This window comes from Bos mutus, chromosome 10 (genome assembly GCF_027580195.1).
Source record: "Bos mutus isolate GX-2022 chromosome 10, NWIPB_WYAK_1.1, whole genome shotgun sequence".
Taxonomy (NCBI): Eukaryota; Metazoa; Chordata; class Mammalia; order Artiodactyla; family Bovidae; genus Bos; species Bos mutus.
The window spans coordinates 22,557,756-22,575,688 of NC_091626.1; the positions used below are offsets into that span (position 1 = coordinate 22,557,756).

Consider the following 17,933-nt stretch of genomic DNA (forward strand, 5'->3'; position numbering starts at 1 on the left):
GTCGTCCCCTTCTCCTCCCACCTTCAATCTTTCCCAGCATCAGGGTCTTTTCCATTGAGTCAGATCTTCGAATCAGGTGGCCAAAGTATTGGAGTTTCAGCTTCAGCATCAGTCCTTTCAATGCATATTCAGGACTGATTTCCCTTAGGATGGACTGGTTGGATCTCCTTGCAGTCCAAGGGACTCTCAAGAGTTTTCTCCAACAACATAGTTCAAAAGCATCAATTCTTGGGCGCTCAGCTTTCTTTATAGTCCAACTCTCACATCCATACACGACTATTGGAAAAACCATAGCCCTGACTAGACGGACCTTTGTTGGCAAAGTAATGTCTCTGCTTTTTAATATGCTGTCTAGGTTGGTCATACGGAGAAGGCAGTGGCACCCCACTCCAGTACTCTTGCCTGGAAAATCCCATAGACGGAGGAGCCTGGTAGGCTGCAGTTCATGGGGTCTTGAAGAGTTGGACACGACTGAGCGGCTTCACTTTCACTTTTCACTTTCATGCATTGGAGAAGGAAAAGGCAACCCACTCCAGTGTTCTTGCCTGGAGAATCCCAGGGACGGCGGAACTTGGTGGGCTGCCGTCTATGGGGTCGCACAGAATCGGACACGACTGAAGCGACTTAGCAGCAGCAGCAGCAGGTTGGTCATAACTTTTCTTCCAAGGAGTAAGCGTCTTTTAATTTCATGGCTGCAGTCACCATCTTCAATCATATTCAAGTAGTTGAATAAATGCATGAAATAACGAATGAGAAAAGTCCCCAAAGTGGCGCGTGTGCTTTTATTCGGCCTAAACTTCCGAAGCAACTCCTTCCGCATACCTGAGAGAGTCTGGACCTCCACTCTCTGCAGCTCCTACCCACCCGCCCGTCCCCAGCTCCATCTCCACCCTCATCCCCATCCCTATCCCCATAGCATTCCCTGCCCATCCCCATCCCCTCCGCATGCCCTCTCGCATAGCTCCGCTTTCCCGGCGCTGCTGCTTTAAGAGCCAGCACAAGCTGAGCCGGGCGCTGATTGGTGGTTTATTCTAACGCTAGCGGATGAGCTCATCTGCAACCAATGACCAGGCTGCATCGGCCAGACCCCTGTACCTGGGAGGAGGGCGGAAAGCAGCCGCCCGCGGTGCTATGTCCGGGGGCGAAGGGCAGGTGGCCGCAGGGCTGAGTCCGGCCGCGCGGACCGAGCTCCTGGCTCGGGCAGGTACGGTGTTAGCCTGGCTCCTCCTCCATCCCCTCTTCCCCAGGAGAGGATGCCCTCACCTCTCATTCCCCCAGTCCCCTTCCTTGGCGACCCTCACGGGACAGTGCACCTTGCGTGCAGGGGACTCGCGGGCTGGATGCACGTCTTTCTGGGTCCAGACGCAGCTTTGCAGCTCTGCCTGGGAGGACCTGGCTCGGCAGGTGGACCCTGAAGCTAGGCCCTGACTCAGAGCAGCACACACTGCCGACCTGGGTGCCTCTGATCACAGGCCTCCGAGCTGCATGCCCTGGTGACTGGGCCGAATGGGAAGGGCGCGGCTTCCCTTCCTCCCCTCCTCCACCTCCTGGCCGCATCCTGGCCGGGGCTCAGCTGCCCGCTGCCTTGGAAATGTGGGTTTTCCTCCCCGCCCCATTCCCCATCCTGTTCTCTCTTCCCTGTCTCCACAGAAGTAGAAATGACCTGGGGTTTGGGCCCTGCCCTTTCGCAATGAGGCCTGAGAGAGCAAAGGTGCAGAGGCTGCAGTGAAGGATAGAGGCAGCTTTCTGGCCTCTCTCTGAGGTCTTTCCTTTCCTTCTGCCACTGCGCTAACCCTGGTGGCCACTTGTATCACTTGCTGCTCAGGGTGGAGCTGCTGTCCGGTCCTTGGAGGCCACGTGGCCTCCTGGACTTCTCAGAGCAGAGCCAGGGGGACAGAGCCATCCCCTCCCCAGGGCTGGTTGGGCTCTGACCTCATTCATCTAATTCCATCCAGAGTGGTACTGAATCTGCCAGTCATTTCATTTGCCTTCAGTCTTTAAGGCCAAGCCCTGTGCCCAGCTCTCCGCCTGGCTCCTTGGGGGTCCTCACTGATCTTGGGACCAAGGGAAATGAAATAAAGCCGGGGCAATCCCTCCTGTTCCGGGAGGTACCATGGAGCTGAACCCTGAAGGATAAGTGAGATTCCCATGGGAGGAGGTGGGAGGGGTAGACAGGGCACAGTATAAGGAATGGCCTGTGGGGCCCCGGCTTTTGCTTCAGCCTCAAAGTATGGTGACCTGCATATGTTTAATGTGCACAGAGGCCCTTTGAAGGCAGCTCTGAATCATGAATATCTTCAGCTCTCTCCGATACTCAGCACGTTGTAGGTGCTCCAGAAATACTTGTTGAACTGAATTTGAATGGAAAGAATGGTAAAAACAACTCAGAGCCCAAAGCATGTTTTTATTCTGTTATGACCACCACTTAGGAAAGATCTGGCTTAGTGAGGGATATTACCCCCATTAGCTCTGATCCCTCCAGCTCTTGGAGGTGAGTGTCAGTCTCCACAATACTGAGTGGAAGAAACCAGGGTACAGATGGGACGTTGTCCCCAACTGGGTTCTTCCTAATGCCTCTGCTCATTCCAGGTCCCTGACTGAGGGCAGCCATGAGCCTGGTGGCCTGTGAGTGCCCTCCTGGCCCTGGCCCGGAGCCCGAACCCTGCTCTCGAGCACGGTCCCAGGCTCGAGTGTACCTGGAGCAGATTCGCAACCGGGTGGCTCCGGGAGCACCTGACATGACTAAGCATGACTACCTGGTGGACGCAGCCTCTCAGATCCGGCTGGCCCTGGAGCGTGACGTCAGTGAGGACTACGAGGCCGCCTTCAACCACTACCAGAACGGCGTGGACGTTCTCCTCCGAGGCATGCACGGTGAGGCTGGGGCTGGGCAGGGGCCGAGGAAGGGCTCATCCCATCATCTGTCCATTTGTGCTGGGTGAGCAGGGCTCTGCGCTGACCCTGCAGGACCTATGAGAAGAACAGTAGTATTGATAATAATAGCCTTCACTTATAAAGCAGTTCCTTTACACTAGGCGCTGGTCTAAGGGCTTTACCTGTATCAATTCATTTCTGATTCACAGTAATACAAACCACTGTGTATGTTCTGGCATGTACTTCCAAATATACAAGAATGATTTTTATTCCCATTTTCCAGATGAGGAAATTGAGGCACAGGGCAGTTACATAGATTGCTTAAGACGCCACAGCTATCAAGTGACAAAGCTGAGATTTGAACAGTTTGGGCTCCAGAGGCTGTGAGCTTGGCCCACTAAGCCCTCCTGCCCCTAGAGCTGGGCTAGGGTCCTGCCCTCTGGGTACTTGCATTCTAATGGCAGAAGATTGATGAGTTGATGATGGACAATTAAAGTCCCAGGTGGCAAGGACAATGGGGAGGAAGTAAAGGGAGGGAAGAAGGAGACTGAGGCCAGGCAAGCCTGGCAAAGGGCATTTTCTAAAAGTCAAAACCCTAATCTGAGCACTGAAGAATGCTGTCCAGCTGAAGAGCCTGGAGAGGGAGAGAGAAGGGACAGGCAGAGAACACAGGCAAAGGCCTGAAGGTAAGAGGGGAGGCCTGTTCAGGGCAAAGGCAGGCATTTCCAAGTTGTAGGAGAGGCTGGCCCTGAGGCCAGTTGGAGACACCCGAGGGCCTTGATGGCCAGCCTGGAGGGTAAGAGTCAGGCCCCAGTTCACGCTTCCAGTCCCTGCACTGATGATGCCTCTCAACAGCTGGCTTCATGCCTGTCCCATGAACACCTTTACCCTCCAGGCCCAATGCTGTTCTGGCCTCTTTCATACTGGGCATCAAAGATAGCAGAAAGTGTGCTCTCTGGGGGACTTCCCTTTCTTCCTGAAAAAACAGACAGGAAATCTCCATTCCATCCCTTCCCAGGCTGTGACGGTGGCCAGGAGGTGGTGGGCGCCAACTGTAAGGTGCTGTAGTCCGAGGAGCCTCCCCGGCTCCCAGGCTCTCCCGCCACCATCCTTCGTCCTCCTCCCCTGCTGGTCTCCCACCCAGAAGAGGACCCAAGAACAGATGCGGAGCCAGAATCCACTGACCAGCCTCAGAAATAGGCCTTGCCCTCCTGTGGGGGGCAGAGCATGGGCAATGGGAGCCCAAACCCCCGCTCCTCCCATGGCTGGCGGGGTCCTCTTGACTCCTTCTCCCCACAGTTGACCCCAACAAGGAGAGGTGTGAGGCTGTCAAGCTGAAGATAACCAAGTACCTGCGGCGGGCGGAGGAGATCTTTAATTGCCACCTGCAGAGGACGCTGGGCAGCGGAGCCAGCCCTGATGAGGTGAGGAGCCCCCAGAGGCCTGAGGGCTCCGGGGGAAGAGAGCTAAGGCCCCCACCCGCCAGGCCAGGGAGCTGTCGCCTTGCCATCCCTGGCGGGGCAGATGGTGGAGAGCACAGGCAGGCTGGCGCGTGTCCTGGGGCTGCCGCCCTGCCCTCCTCCTCCTGGCTTCCTCCCTCTCTCTCCCACACTCTCCATAGCTCATTCACATTCTAACACTTGGTGAATCATCTCCAGTCCAGTCTCGCACCCTCATAGAGGAGACACACACACAGAGGCAGCTCCTCACCTTCCCACACAGCCCATACTCATGCTCACCTGTGTACACACTCAGGCTCCCAGAGTGCTTTTTGGCTGGGCTGCAGTGAGTGTTTGGAGCAGACATGAATACCCACATGCATATTCACAGACATGAATACCCACGTGCATATACACACACGTGAATACGTGCATATACAAATATGCACAAAGCCTCTCCCCACATCCTGACCCAGCGGGCCCCTCAGAGAGGGTTGAGAATGCACGCCCACTCCTCAACCCCTAGGTGTGCGCATACACACTCCTTCTAGGTCTGGTGCACCTTGTAAGATGCTTCCCCCAGTGCAGGTACCTGGGCCTGCCTTGGTCTTTGAAGCCTGTTGCCCGGGTTATTTCCCCACCCCTGGGCGCATCTGCCTTCTGTGGATGCCGCTTTTGAGAGGGGGTTTCGGAAGATTCCTTGGGCCTGGGAAGAAGCCCGGGTTGGGGCTGAGCTGAGAGGGTGGCCTGGCCACCCTGGACTGAGGCTGGGTCTGTCTCTGTGAGGTGGGGGTCTGCCTGTACCCCTGTCCTGCCCTCTGTGGCCATTGGTCTCCTGGCAAGCCAAGCCCTGCCCTCCGCTGGGTGAGGAGGCCATGACCCTGAGGCCGCCGTGGGGCTCTCTCCCGCTACCGCAGGGTTTCAGCAGCCTGAGGCTCCGGCCCATCCGCACGCTGAGCTCTGCCCTGGAGCAGCTGAGGGGCTGCAAGGTGGTCGGAGTCATCGAGAAGGTGAGTGAGCGACGCCCAAGGTGTGGGAGGACACAGCATGTGTGACCAGGAGTGGCCAGTGCTAGAAAGGCGTCAGGGGGTTCAAGCGGAGAAGGGCAGCCGGGTCCAGGGGTGCCCCACCCCTCCTGCCGCCCAGCACACACCAGCCCCGGAAAGGAAAAAGTGAGGAAGCCACAGAGGCAGACAGCGCCTCCCCACAGACCCTCCGGCTCAGACACAGAGCCGCTCCCTCGGCAGTTCAGGACAGCAGCCACAGGGGCACCCCGCCAGCCTGCGCTCCCTTGCGTGCCCCCACTTCCCGCTTCCTCCAGGGGCTGCAGCCAAGAATCTCCCCTGCCAAGCCCAGCCCAGAAGTTCCTGGGGCAGGAATGTGCTCATCGCTAGAAACCTGCCTTGTCCAGGGCCTTGGCAGCTCTGCCCTGTCTCCTGGCTTCTCCCGCGGTGCCCCCATCCAGGATCGGCTCCCTTAATTCAGGGCAGACAGGAGTCGACAGTGCAAACTGGACCTGGACACTCAGCAGAAGGACAGACAGGTTGAGTCAAATGAGGTTTGAGCCAATAATCAATTGCTCTCCACCTGGACCCAGAGATAGCTGGAGTATTTGCTTAAGTGTTTTTATTTTTTTTTTTTCAAACTGAACCGTTCATCAGAATCACCTGGGGGAGCTTCCTAACCACACAGATGCCTGGGCCCCATCCCAAACCCACCGAGTGAGAATTTCTAGGGTTGAACCCAGGCATCTGTCATTTAAGACACTCATGGGGGATTCGGGCGGGTGTGGGAGCCAGCAGAGAAAAGAGGACTGGTGTGTGCTCCTTCACACGCCGCCGAGGATGAAGTGCTGTCTGGACGGGCACTACATGGCCCCAGGCAAGCTCTTTGCCCTCTCTGGGCACCAGTTTCCTCCTCTGGAAGTGGGGAAGGGATTCTCCCACCCACCCGCACCCTCCCACCCAGGGGGATGTGGGAACTAAAGTGAAATAATTTTTGGGAAAGGCCTGGCACACGCTAAAGCATTTGATACAAGTTCGATGGCTGAAGGCTGATGACAAGAGTGGGTCAGCAGGAAGCAGGCTTACCATCCCTGGCCTCGCTCCAGCGGCTGCTCCCCAGTCCCTGGAGCAGGCTCCCGGTTTGTCAGCCAAGGCCCAGCCAGCTTCCATCTGCCCAGCCCTTCTCGCCCACTGCGTTCGTCCACGTGGCTCAGCCGCCCCCACGGGCAGGCCAAGGAGGCGACAGCCACCACTGTTTGCCCATGTGGGATCCCACTGAACCGATGGTGTTATGGAGAGAGGGGTTCTGGGTCAAATAAGCTTTAGAAACAGTGAGTTAAAGTTACATTACTTCATTGCTTTAATTCTAGGAAGTTTCAGGCTTTAAGGATGCAAATGTACACAGTGAATCTCTAAGAGGGAGGTCTATGACAGAATTCCCCGAATTTGAATTTGTTTAACCCCAGACGCACATGTGCAAAGCATTTTTGGAATCCTGTGTTCCGAGGCCTGTACATATGGGAAAAACAGATTCAGGCCAAGCCCAACCATTCTGTCTTACAAGTGCCCTCTTTTTTCCTTTATTACCCTTTCTTGGACACTCGACTTAGCCACTCCACATCCCTCCTAAAATCCTGTGGCCTTTTCCTGTGTCATTCGCAAGCCAGGAAAATCAGTCGCCCAAATTAGGAGAGATGTTAGGGCCACTGGGCCCAGGTCCCTGCAGCCACGCCTGGATGGATGTCACTGTCTTTCATCCATAGCTGTGCCCAGACAGCCCAGGGCGGGTTGTTGGCAGAGCAGTGCCAGTCTGCAGCAACCCCCAGCCTTAGGGCAGCAAAAGGCCCCACTCAGGAAGCCTTGAGAGCCCCCAGAGAAGTCCCACTGTGAGAGTTCATGGGGCTGAAGAGGGTTTCCTCGGGGCCAGAAGAGATACCTGCAGGGGTAGGGGGCGGCAGAGAACAGTGAGGTGGTGGGTCAGGGACTAGGTGGGCAGCTGGCCAGGATGCCCAGGGTCTGCTCTCAGGGAGCCTTGGAGGCTTAGAAGACAACACTGGCTATTTGCTGAGCTTTGTCCGGGAGCTAGGCCCTGAGGCAGGGATGGAGAAGAAAGAGAAGGACAGACAAATCCCTTCTGTGTTTTTGGCTCAAACATGAGGGTGTTTTTAAAATTGTTACTGTTTATCAGCATTTAAAAATTGGCAGGTTTCATAGAGAAAGTCCAAGTTTCCTACTTTTCCTGAGAAATGAGAGGATCTGGAAATGCAGGCTCACATTCCTGCCGGTCAACCCTGGGCAGATGAAGGGCTGCCCGCTTTAATGAGGTGCTCGGCCTACCCTTTCCTGTCCTGCCCACTGGCACACATGAACAGCCCCTGGGGACCTTCGTGCTTGAGAATCTATTTGAAACTTCTGGATTTGTTTGCTCCAGGAGGGAGTCCTCCTGGCCTTGACACTGTGGACATTTTAAAATAAAGGGTTAATGTGTTTTACCAAAGTTTTAATTGTCCATACATCCCGAGAGCTCAGTGCGTTTTATTTTTTTTTAAAGAGACTTCCTTTTTTAAAAAGATGGGAGCTGGCACTCAGAACTGCCTTACACTTTCTGGATAGCAATCTCACCTGGCATCTGTAAGGCCCATTGTAGTTGGCACAGCTGTTGCATTAAACCCACTCAGTCTCCCTGCGGGGGAAGAAGGAGATATAGCAGTCACCAGCCACAGTCCGACTGTTTGCGACTCCACGGACTGCAGCCCGCCAGGCTCCTCTGTCCATGGGATTCTCCAGGCAAGAGTACTGGAGTGGGTTGCCATGCCCTCCTCCAGGGGATCTTCCCAACCCAGGGATTGAACCCAAGTCTCTTACGCCTCCTGTATTGGCAGGCTGGTTCTTTACCACTAGTGCCACCTGGGAAGCCCATAATACTATTAAAAATTTTTTTTGGATAACACCACGTGACATGCAGAACTTCCCCGAGTGGGGATTGAATTCACACCTTCCACAGTACAAGCGCAGAGTTGTAACCACTGGACCACCAGGGAAGTCCAGTTTTAATAAAAATTAAATATTCTCTCAGTGGCACCCACTATATTTCAAAGGCTTGATAGCTACATGTGGTTCACGGCTTCTATATTGGACAAATAGACAATATTTCTGTCACAGCAGAAAGTCCTCCTGGGAAGTGCTGCATTTTAATCATTGTTTTACAGAGAATGTAACTGAGGCTCATAGAGGTCAAGTGACAAGCCAGTGCTCTGTCTCCCACAGCACAGAACAAAAGAGGGAGGGATTTTTTTTGTTTTGTTTGCTTGGTTTAATGGTGGGGGGAGATGCCCCCTTTGCTACCCTTTTGAAATATGGTGTAAAAGAAAAGAGTTTGAAACAGTAAGTGGGAATTTCCTGGTTGTCCAGCGGTTAGGACTGTGCAGTTCCACTGCAGAGGGGCACAGGTTTGATGCCTGGTTGGAGAACTAAGATCCCGCAAGCCATTCAGTGGGGCCAGAAACAACACTGACAACAAAGATTGTCCACCATACTACCTCATTCCAAGATAATCAGCATTGATGGTTTGGCCTAATTATTTCTTGATTCTTGTGTGTGTGTGTGTGTGTATGTATTTTTTCTTTTCTTTTTTAACACATTGTTTCAGTGTACTGATTAAGTTTTGTTTCTGGCCTCCCTGACCCTCCCTGCTGGTTTTTATTTTTTCTGAATCTGTAAACGAGAAGCCTTGCCCAGGACAAGGTGGTGGGGAATCCCACTTGGCAAGAGGCAGTGGGGAATTATCCGGGGTGTCAGCACTTGTGGGAAACCGTGTTATCCTTAATGACCCCAAAGTTCTCTCTTTCAAACTCACTGGGCAGAGGAGCGGGGACCAGGCTGGACTCCATCTCTGGCTGTTGGAGGAGAGACCTCTAGTGGTCATAAGGGGTACCTCACTCCTGATGCCCCAGCCCTCAGAATCCACCACCTTCATCTCACTGATGACAGGGAAACTGAGGCCCAGAGGGGAAGGCATGTGCCAGGTCGCCTAGCTGTGCCCCTGTTTTCAGTTATGTCTTCAAGGCTCCCGGGTCAGCCCATCTGAATTCGCATCCCGGCTCTGTGGGACCGCAGGCAACATTACCTCTCTGAACCTCGATTGCTTCATCTATGAAATGAGTCACTAGTAATACTTGGGGCTGCCCAGGTGGCACAGTGGTAAAGAATTCGCCTGCCAATGCAGGAGATGTAAAAGATGTGAGTTTGGTCCCTGGGTCGGGAAGATCTCCTGGAGGAGGAAATGGCAACCCACTCCAGTCTTCTTGCCTGGAGAATCGCATGGACAGAGGAGCCTGGCAGGTCTCAGAGAGTCAGACACGACTGAGCACAGCACAGCAGCATAGAAATACTCACCTGGTAGGGCTTTAAGAATAAAATGAAGTAAACTAGATAAGGCCCTTAGCACAGAGTAGTACTATACAGTATACAGTATAATACTCTACTATACTATAGTAATACTATACAGAGTAGTACTATACAGTAATACTATACACAGGTTTCCCTGTGCCGATATTAATAGTCATCAGCAAAGACTATAGAGAGCATGTTTTACAGCAGGCTCGAGCTGCCGCCATACTTGAGTTGTCTGACTCAACAGCATCCTCTTAATGGCCCCTGAAGCAGGTACTCCTATGACCCAGGGTGCAGGTCTTGTCCTCACGTGCCCCCCTGTCTGGGCTGAATCTTCCACCTTCCTATGGCTGGGGTTCACCCTGCCCATAATGGAGATGAGTCTAGGGCCCAGCTCCAAACAAGGCTCTGACCCAGCAATTGGCAGACCACTGCCTCCAAACAAAACCAACAGGAGAAGGAATAGGTTGCTTGCCAGAGTCCAGAGAAAAAGACCATTTAAAAAAAGAAAAAGACCATCGCAGCACAGGGAGTGGGGGGCAGGCGGTGCGACCTGAAGGAGCAAGCCCATGTGGTTTGGGGCACCATTGGGGCCACATTCTCAGAGCCTGGGCTTCTTCACCTGTAAAATAAGAGTTGAGAGAAGGTGACTGGCCCTGAGGTCCCTTCCAGCCACGACACCCTCAGATCCTACGGAATGGACCATTCACCTCATGTGTGGAAAGCTCTGACTACTTCCCTGTGAGGTGCAGGGCTCTGGGAATACAGAGCTGGACAGCATGGTCCCTGCGCTCTTGGAGCTCACAGCCCAGTGGAACAACAGGAAATCACACACGGTGTGCTGGGGGTGAGCCCAGAGAGCACTGCAGACAGGTTAGGAGTCCGGCCTGATCTGAGGTTGGGAAGCCTCCCTGGAGGAGGTGGTACCTGATAAGACCTGCAGGTCTAACGAGAGTGGATGAATCGGATAGGTTCAATGTCATGTTGGTGGAGGAGGGGATATACTCTGTACCACCAAAGCCTGACGTCCCTGCCTAGCCTGGGTGGAGGAGCGTGGGGCCTGGGGGGGCGGGGGGTGGGGGCGTGGAGCCCCGGGAACTAACTTGTGCCTTGACTAGTGCCTCTTGGACCTCTGCAGGTACAGCTCGTCCAGGACCTAGCGACTGGAGGGACCTTCGTGGTGAAGGCAGGTGCCACCCCACCCCCTGCCATTCCTCCTTCCCCTTGGGACCTTCTTGGAGTTCTTGGAAACCCCTGCCCTCTGGGGAACCTCTACCCAGAACCCGTATGGGAAGCCCACATTCCCTCCAGATCCCACAGCTGCTAGTTCTGCACCCCGGGCATGTGCCCGACTTCCCAGAAACACACGCACATATACTGCCTTACCCTTGGCCCAGACAGGGAGGGGATGGCCTGCCTTCCATGGTGGAAAGAGGGTTGAGGGTCAGGACAGAAACTGGGGGGAGGCAGCTGCTCCTCAGAGGGGCTCCCACACTTCATCTGGTTGCCCCTGAAGAGCAGAGTGGCCTCTGGCCAGTCCCCAGCTGATCTGCCCGGCCTGCCCCCTCCTCAGGGCCTGTCCAGGTGCCACGTGACGAGCCGAGAGCGGCTGACCATCATCCCGCACGGCGTCCCCTACATGACCCAGCTGCTGCGGTACTTTGTGACCGAGGACTCCATCTTCCTACACCTGGAGCACGTGAAAGGTGAGTGGGCCCTGGGGGCCCCGTCAGCTCCTCAGGCCTCGGGAGGTTGTCCTGTCTCATCCCCTTAAAATTCGGAACTCGTTCCCCAGCCACAGGCCCAGCCTTCCTCGAGGGTGAAGGCAGGACTAGCCTGCTGTGCGCTTCTCAGTGATGCCAGGGGGCAGGGGACGTCCAGGGAGGACGTTCACGTCTTGGGTGAACGAGGGCATGTATGCAGGTGTCCCCTTTGTCGCCATCTCCCCCAGTCTTGGCTCTTTTCACTTTTCTAGTCCGTGCCCACCCCTCCGAGTGGCCACATGCGATGATGGTGCCGAAGCTATAAGGACAGGAACTGGGCCACAGCAGATATTTATTGATCAGCTAGGATTTTTTGTTTGTTTGTTTTCAATGAGGTACATCTCTCTGGATCATGACATATAGTCATCACAGATCCATGCCTAGCCTTCTTTTATTTTACTTAAGTTCATGACACTATTCTCCCTTTGTGCTGTGCTTAGTCGCTCAGTCGTGTCCGACTCTTTGTGACCCCGTGGACTGCAGCCCTCCAGGCTCCTCTGTCCATGAGATTCTCCAGGCAAGAATACTGGAGTGGGTTGCCATGCCCTTTTCCAGGATTCTCCCTTTGACAAATATATATCAGACACTGGAGAACCCGCCACCTAGACCAAGGACATTAGAGAATAATTTATATCTCCTTAGGGGTTAAGCACATATTTTGTGAGGCTGGGGCCCCGTCATGGGTGGGTGGAGAGGAGAGAGGGCATCCTGGGCTTCGGGAGGGGAGGGAGCCGAGTGAGGACCTGAAGGCAGAGGGTCTGTGCCTATGACAGAGGGGGAGCAGGCGTGGGACAAAGACACGTCCACACTCATTTCCTCTCCTGTCCCCATGCTTGCGGCTCCCTCTGCTTGGCCCAGGAGGTACGCTCTGGTCCCACCTGCTCTCCCAGCCGTGCCCCCAGCAGTCTGGGACCGGGTCCGGCTCCAGCCTGGAGAGGATGAAGGCTCCGCTAAACTCCCACCTCAGCCTCAGGACCAGCTCGGTGCCCCTGGGATACACCCGCCTGCAGGACGGAATCCCTCTGGAGCCTCCATGGACTTCTCAGAGCCTCACCCCAGCCAGAGGGGTGGCGTCCGTTAAAGCCCAGAGAGAGGCTGGGGGTGAAGCCTCAGCCAGGACGAGCACTGCCCGCTTCTGGGACCTTCCAAAGGCCCCAGGTGGCTGCCTGCACTCCCACGCTGGGCGAGGGCCTAGCCAGAGCTCAGAGCCCGCGCCCCCGTGGGGGCTCCCTTGGGTTCGGGCCGGGGCTGGCCGGGTGCTGGGGGGCTGCAGCCGAGGCACAGGCCCAAGCCGCCCCTTGGCCTCTGGAGGGGCCAGCCCAGTGTCCGGCGAGGGCGCCTGGAGTCTGAAGGAGGAGCAGGTGAGGCAGTGGGCGGCCGAGACGCTGCTGGCCCTGGAGGCGCTGCACCAGCAAGGGGTGCTGTGCCGGGACCTTAATCCCCGGAATCTGCTCCTGGACCAGGCCGGTAGGAGCCCCAGGCGGGGGGGGGTGGTGCTGGGGGCAGATGAGTGGGCCCTAACCCCACCCCCCCCTCAGGAGGGAGGCCCCCACAGCCTCAAGATTTCCCCAGAGCCCAGAGAAGGCGGACGGTATCTGACTGTTCCCCTGGGCCACCCGTGTCCCCTGCCTTTTCTGGAAGGCCTCGGCCAAGCTGGCCGGCTGTGGTTAAGCTTGGAAAGCAGACCCTTTCCCCACCCTGAGCTCTGGGGCAGCCGCTCCTTTGACGACCAGGTTGTCCCGGGGGCCTCAAGGGGCCGAGCCCCTAGGGAACCTCTGCCCAGCAAGGCCCACTGGCTCCTGGGGTCCCCTGCCCTACGTCAAAGGTTCCAAGATGACTAACTGCAGTTCTCGTCCCCTCTGGCTCCTCCCTGAACACACACGGCATGACAAGGCCACATCCGGCTCACGTATTTTGGCCAGTGGTCAGAGGTGGAGCCCCAGTGTTGCAGGGAGGCTTCGCACAACCTCTACAGTGCCCCAGGCAAGAAGGGAGGGGCGGGGCAGCCCCTGAGTGTCTGTGTGTGGGGTGGGCCGGGGGACTGAGGATGAGAGAGGCAACAGGCCCATTCTGGGGGTGGGGGTGGTGGGGAAGGGGTTGAGGGGAGACCTGCCCTCTCAGCGAGACTGAGGACTGTTCTGGCTCCCGCAGAGGTCGGTGGGATTTCAGAGCTGACCGACGCCTGCGACTGGTGGAGCTTTGGGTCTCTCCTGTATGAACTGCTGACCGGGACGGTGAGCTCTGTGTGGGCAGGGTGTGGAGCCTGGCGGGTGTCACTGAGCATAGGATGGGCTGGGGTTAGTCCAACAGTCAGTGTTGGGGGCTGAGCCTACCTGATTGCTCAAGACCTGGCCATTGGGCCCAATGTCTTGTCGGCACAGGCCCCCTCTGCCCCAGCTCGGAGACCGTGAGAGGAGGAGGAAGCAATTCCCACCCAGACCTTGGCCACACTTTGCACCCCGACCCTCGTCAGGCAAGTGGCGATAGCTAGGGAGACTGTCAACTTAGATGAGGGAGAGTTGAGCTGAGGTGCTCAAGGAAGTTTCCTGGAAGAGGGCGCTTGGGCCTGGCTCTGGAGGGAGGCTGAGTGTGACACAGCCCCTTTCCTCAGATCATCCCCCACAGGCCTCCTCTCCCCACTGCTCACACCATGTCCCCCCATCCACACCCTTCAGAGCTGTGGCCCCCAGACTTTGGCTGGAAGACCAGAGAGAGGGTTTCCATCATCCCAGGCCAGCAGCTTCCCTGTCCCGCCTGGGTCGACCCAGAGCTTGAAGTTCCCCTCGCAAGCACCTTGCTCAGGGTGGTGGGCTCAGCTCTCTGTCCTCCCCCATGAGCTCAGTGCTCCACCTGGGGCTGGTTAAGTCAGGCAGCAGGGAGAAGCCAAGCACCATTTGAGCAGGAAGTGTCCTGAGTGGATGTGGTGTAACCGGAAGTTCAGAGCTGACTGGTCTCTCCTGGCTCCCTCCTGCTTTGGTCCCGAGGCCAGGGCCTCTGAGAGCCCTGGCTGCAAACAGCCGCCCAGAGTGGTTCTCTCCTATTAGCCAGGGCCCTCCCACCTCTCCAGCTCAGGGCTCCTGGCCTTCCTCCAGGTGGCTTCTTGCCTGTCTTCTTGACCTCCAGACACACTCCTCTGCTCCCCCACAGCTGCACCCTTCTGGAACACAGATAGGTCCTGCTTTCTCCCACCACAGCCCTGCCTTGACCCTGGCAGGAGCATGCCATGGCAAAGGAGCCGCCCGTGGAGATTTGCTTTCTGTAAGGAGACAGGTTTCAGTGCTATTCCTGACAGAGTGCTTGCCCCGATGGCAACCCAAGACCGGTGCTTCTAGCAAGCTTGGAGCCACAGGGGCCTGGGTTCAAACCCTGAACTCAGCACAAATCCGTCGACCTGCTTCTTGCCCTTAAAATGGGGGTGCCAATTGCTTACTTTGAAGGTTGTTGCGGAAACTAGGGATCACAGGTGCAGGCACCTTCCTCAGCCCGGCAGGCAGCAGATCCAAAGCAGAAGGCGATGGAGTCATGGCCGTGCCCGTGAGGTGTGACACAGGGGGAAGACATAAAATCTCGGGCGCCATTGGAGTGTACAGACTCCTGGGGGCCGCCTCCCCGTGTCTTCCCAGGCGCTGTCCCAGAGCCACCCCTCAGGAATCCAGCCCCACACCCAGCTGCAGCTGCCCGAGTGGCTCAGTGGCCCGGCGGCCTCCCTGCTGACTGAGGTGAGGTGCAGGTGGCCTCCCGGTGGTGCCTTCTTGGCCTGAGGGTGGACAGAAGGGAGGGCAGAGCCGTGTGTGTGAACAAGCCACCCCATGTGCTAGGTGTCCGGCACGGGTGCAGGAGGGTCACAGGGCCAACAAATTTCTCTACCTCGGTGGCCAAACACCAATGTCCGCCCCCTGCCCCCCCACCAGGGTAACACGGGGTTCCGGGGGCCTGGCCAGCCTGTCCAGGGCTGACTGGGCTTTTCTCCGCAGCTCCTGCAGTTCGACCCTGCCCGGCGCCTGGGCGCTGGAGGAGGCGGCGTCCACGAGCTCAAGGCCCACCCCTTTTTCAGTTCCATCCAGTGGAGCAAACTGGGGGGATAGGAGGGCGTGGTATCGGCAAAGGGAGTGGCTGGACTGGTCTGGATCTCCTCATGTCTCTTTGCCTGCCACCTCCCAGCAGTGGCCCGTGGGCAAAGAATGCAAGGCAGCTTGCCTTTCCTGGTCAGGACCCCACCCTTGGGCCTCAGAAGTCTCATCACCACTGACCAGGAAGGGCCTTGTGGACTCCCCCAGCCACCTCTTGGAGAAATGCTTTCTAGTTGGTGCTGAGGGGCAGAGATCTCAGCCTGTTAGGCAGCTTGAACGTCTCCACCTGTCCATCCTCCGCCCATCAGTCAAGTCACCTTCTGTGTCTACACCCTGTACCTTGAACTGGGACCTGCCCTGTTAAAAGGTGCCTTCCTTGGCATTAGCTCTGAGCTACTGACCACCACCTGCTGAGCCGAGAAATCTTGACTCGTGATCTGACATGTGCCCCACTCAGGATGGCTCTGGAGACTCATCTCAGGTTACTAGTCCCCTGGCTTCCTGGCTCCAAACCAGGGCTGTCCTAGCTGGTCATCTTAGCCACACAACCAGTGTGCCCCTTCTACCAAAGGCTACTTCCCCAGGGGATGGGGGAGGCGGGGAAGCAGGGAAGAAGTCTGTAGCAGATATGTGGTGGAGCGGGAGGGACGGGACAACCCACCCCCTCCTGACCATGCCGCTTATCTTGTAATTACAGACCTTTGAGAGCAAAAGGAAAGGAGGGGAGGAAAATAAGGATAAGGAGGGAGGGGGAGAAAGAGGGGAAGGCACAGCTCTGCCACTTACAGAAGTTTTGAAAACAGAATAAAGGGCTCCCTTCCCCAGCTAGCCCACCCACGTGGAGACAAAGCAAACCCTGGCCCGTGGGTCTGAGCTGGGGGACCATGATTCCGTCGCCAGCCTGAAGCCGCTTGAAGGAAAGTTGTCTCCACTAGGATTCCCTTCTTGGACTTCTGTCTTGTTTACCATTTTGCATTTCAGTGTTGAGGGTCCACTCAATCCACTGCCCACTGTGACTTCATTTCCTTTTGAAATGAAACCACGCAACACCCAGAATGATTGCCCAAGCTTCTAGCCAGAAGCAAGAAGTTTCTGGTCTCTGAAGAGCTAGCATAAGTAGTTACCCCCAAAGATAATTCCCTTCCCAGATTTGGGAGCCCTCTTCTTCCTCTCAGGACTGTCACTGGGGTGTGGCATCCAAGACAGAAATTTCCATAGACCTCTGCCCTCAACCCTTTCTCGCCTGTCTCCATCACCACCAGGGGGCATCTCTGACACCACCCTCCAGTCCTGGCTGTGAAGGGCTGGGGACCTGTGCTGTGGGGAGTCCTTGGGATGAGTCTGAGGCAAAGGACGCAAGGAGGTGCTGGCTCTCCCTGGGGCTTGCCCACCTCCTCCACCATCACTCCAATAAAGCCTGCTCTTACCTCTGGTGTCCTTGCCTCATCAACGCAATGAGAGGGGCCCTGCTAGAATGGGAATAAAGGAGGGTTCCCCCAGAGGAGCTCCATGATAACCAAGAGTGTGTTTGGAACCTGCTAGAAGGGAGGAAGCAGGGCTGGTAGTGAACAGCATGCCAGCCTATACCCCACAGAGCAGCTGTGAACCCACAGAAAAGTCCCAGCATGTAGGGGACACTGGGCTCTGTGGGACACGAAACAGGAAAGTCTTCAAAGAGGGTCATGGTGCTTGCGGGTGGGGGTCCATCCTCACAGAGATCCCTTAAACACATGGTGGCTCCTGAGAAGGCTGGAACTCAGGGGGGTAAATTAGAGGACCTGGCCAGAGCCTGGTGGAGTCCATTCCAAGTCTGTTCCTTCTACTACACCCCTGTCAGGCCAGAACCTCCAATCACCCTACGAAGCGCCAGCTGCCTCCGAGCTTCTGGCCTCATTTGTGCAATAAGCACTGCACATCTGGCACTCTGCTAGGCCTTGGGTTTAGAACTGTGGTCCCAGCGGGGCTTACAGTCTGTCTCCATTTGACAAAAACGGGGCTAAATATTCCTCCTCTGTAGGTTTGCTAAAGACATGAAGGCTTGTAGCTCCATGCCCCAGACCTGATCATTCTAAAATTCTTTCACTGAACCCAAGTTTCTTCTCCCTACCAGCTCTAGTTCTGCCCTCTAGGAGCCACTCTGTTCCTGTGACAGACCTTCATATGAAGATGGTACCACTGTGAGCAAGGTCAGCAGGTGGGGACTGCGTGGGCAACAGCCAGGCTGCTTCAGCCTGGACACTACCAATGTATGTCCCACGTACGCCGCACAGATCAGCTCTCAGCCCCATCCGCTGGCCCTCACAGACCACTGCCCCGAGGAGTGATCTACCCTCATCTGTTCTGACCAACCTTGAGCGTCTGGGTACCCACGTGGCCATCAACTGCAAAATA

At 56.2% G+C, this 17,933-nt stretch overlaps 1 protein-coding gene across 4 annotated transcripts; it reads left to right on the forward strand.

The window, feature by feature from the left end:
* The first annotated feature begins 1,082 nt into the window (after positions 1-1,082).
* RPS6KL1 (ribosomal protein S6 kinase like 1) lies at positions 1,083-16,976 on the forward strand. 4 transcript variants are annotated; one of them, XR_011465591.1, is made up of 11 exons: positions 1,083-1,204; positions 2,590-2,874; positions 4,174-4,298; positions 5,231-5,323; positions 10,848-10,895; positions 11,283-11,415; positions 12,331-12,939; positions 13,366-13,455; positions 13,624-13,706; positions 13,854-15,191; positions 15,447-15,499. XR_011465591.1 is itself a non-coding variant. In XM_005900995.3 (11 exons), exons 2-11 carry the CDS (start codon positions 2,610-2,612, stop codon positions 15,555-15,557), a joined length of 1,653 nt encoding a protein of 550 aa, XP_005901057.2. In that variant the 5' UTR covers positions 1,083-1,204; positions 2,590-2,609; the 3' UTR covers positions 15,558-16,976. The 4 variants fall into 4 exon arrangements, 2 of the variants coding, with proteins under 2 accessions (XP_005901057.2, XP_070233611.1); XR_011465590.1 differs by having other exon boundaries at positions 14,910-15,191; XM_005900995.3 differs by having other exon boundaries at positions 15,096-15,191; positions 15,447-16,976.
* Positions 16,977-17,933: the final 957 nt, after the last annotated feature.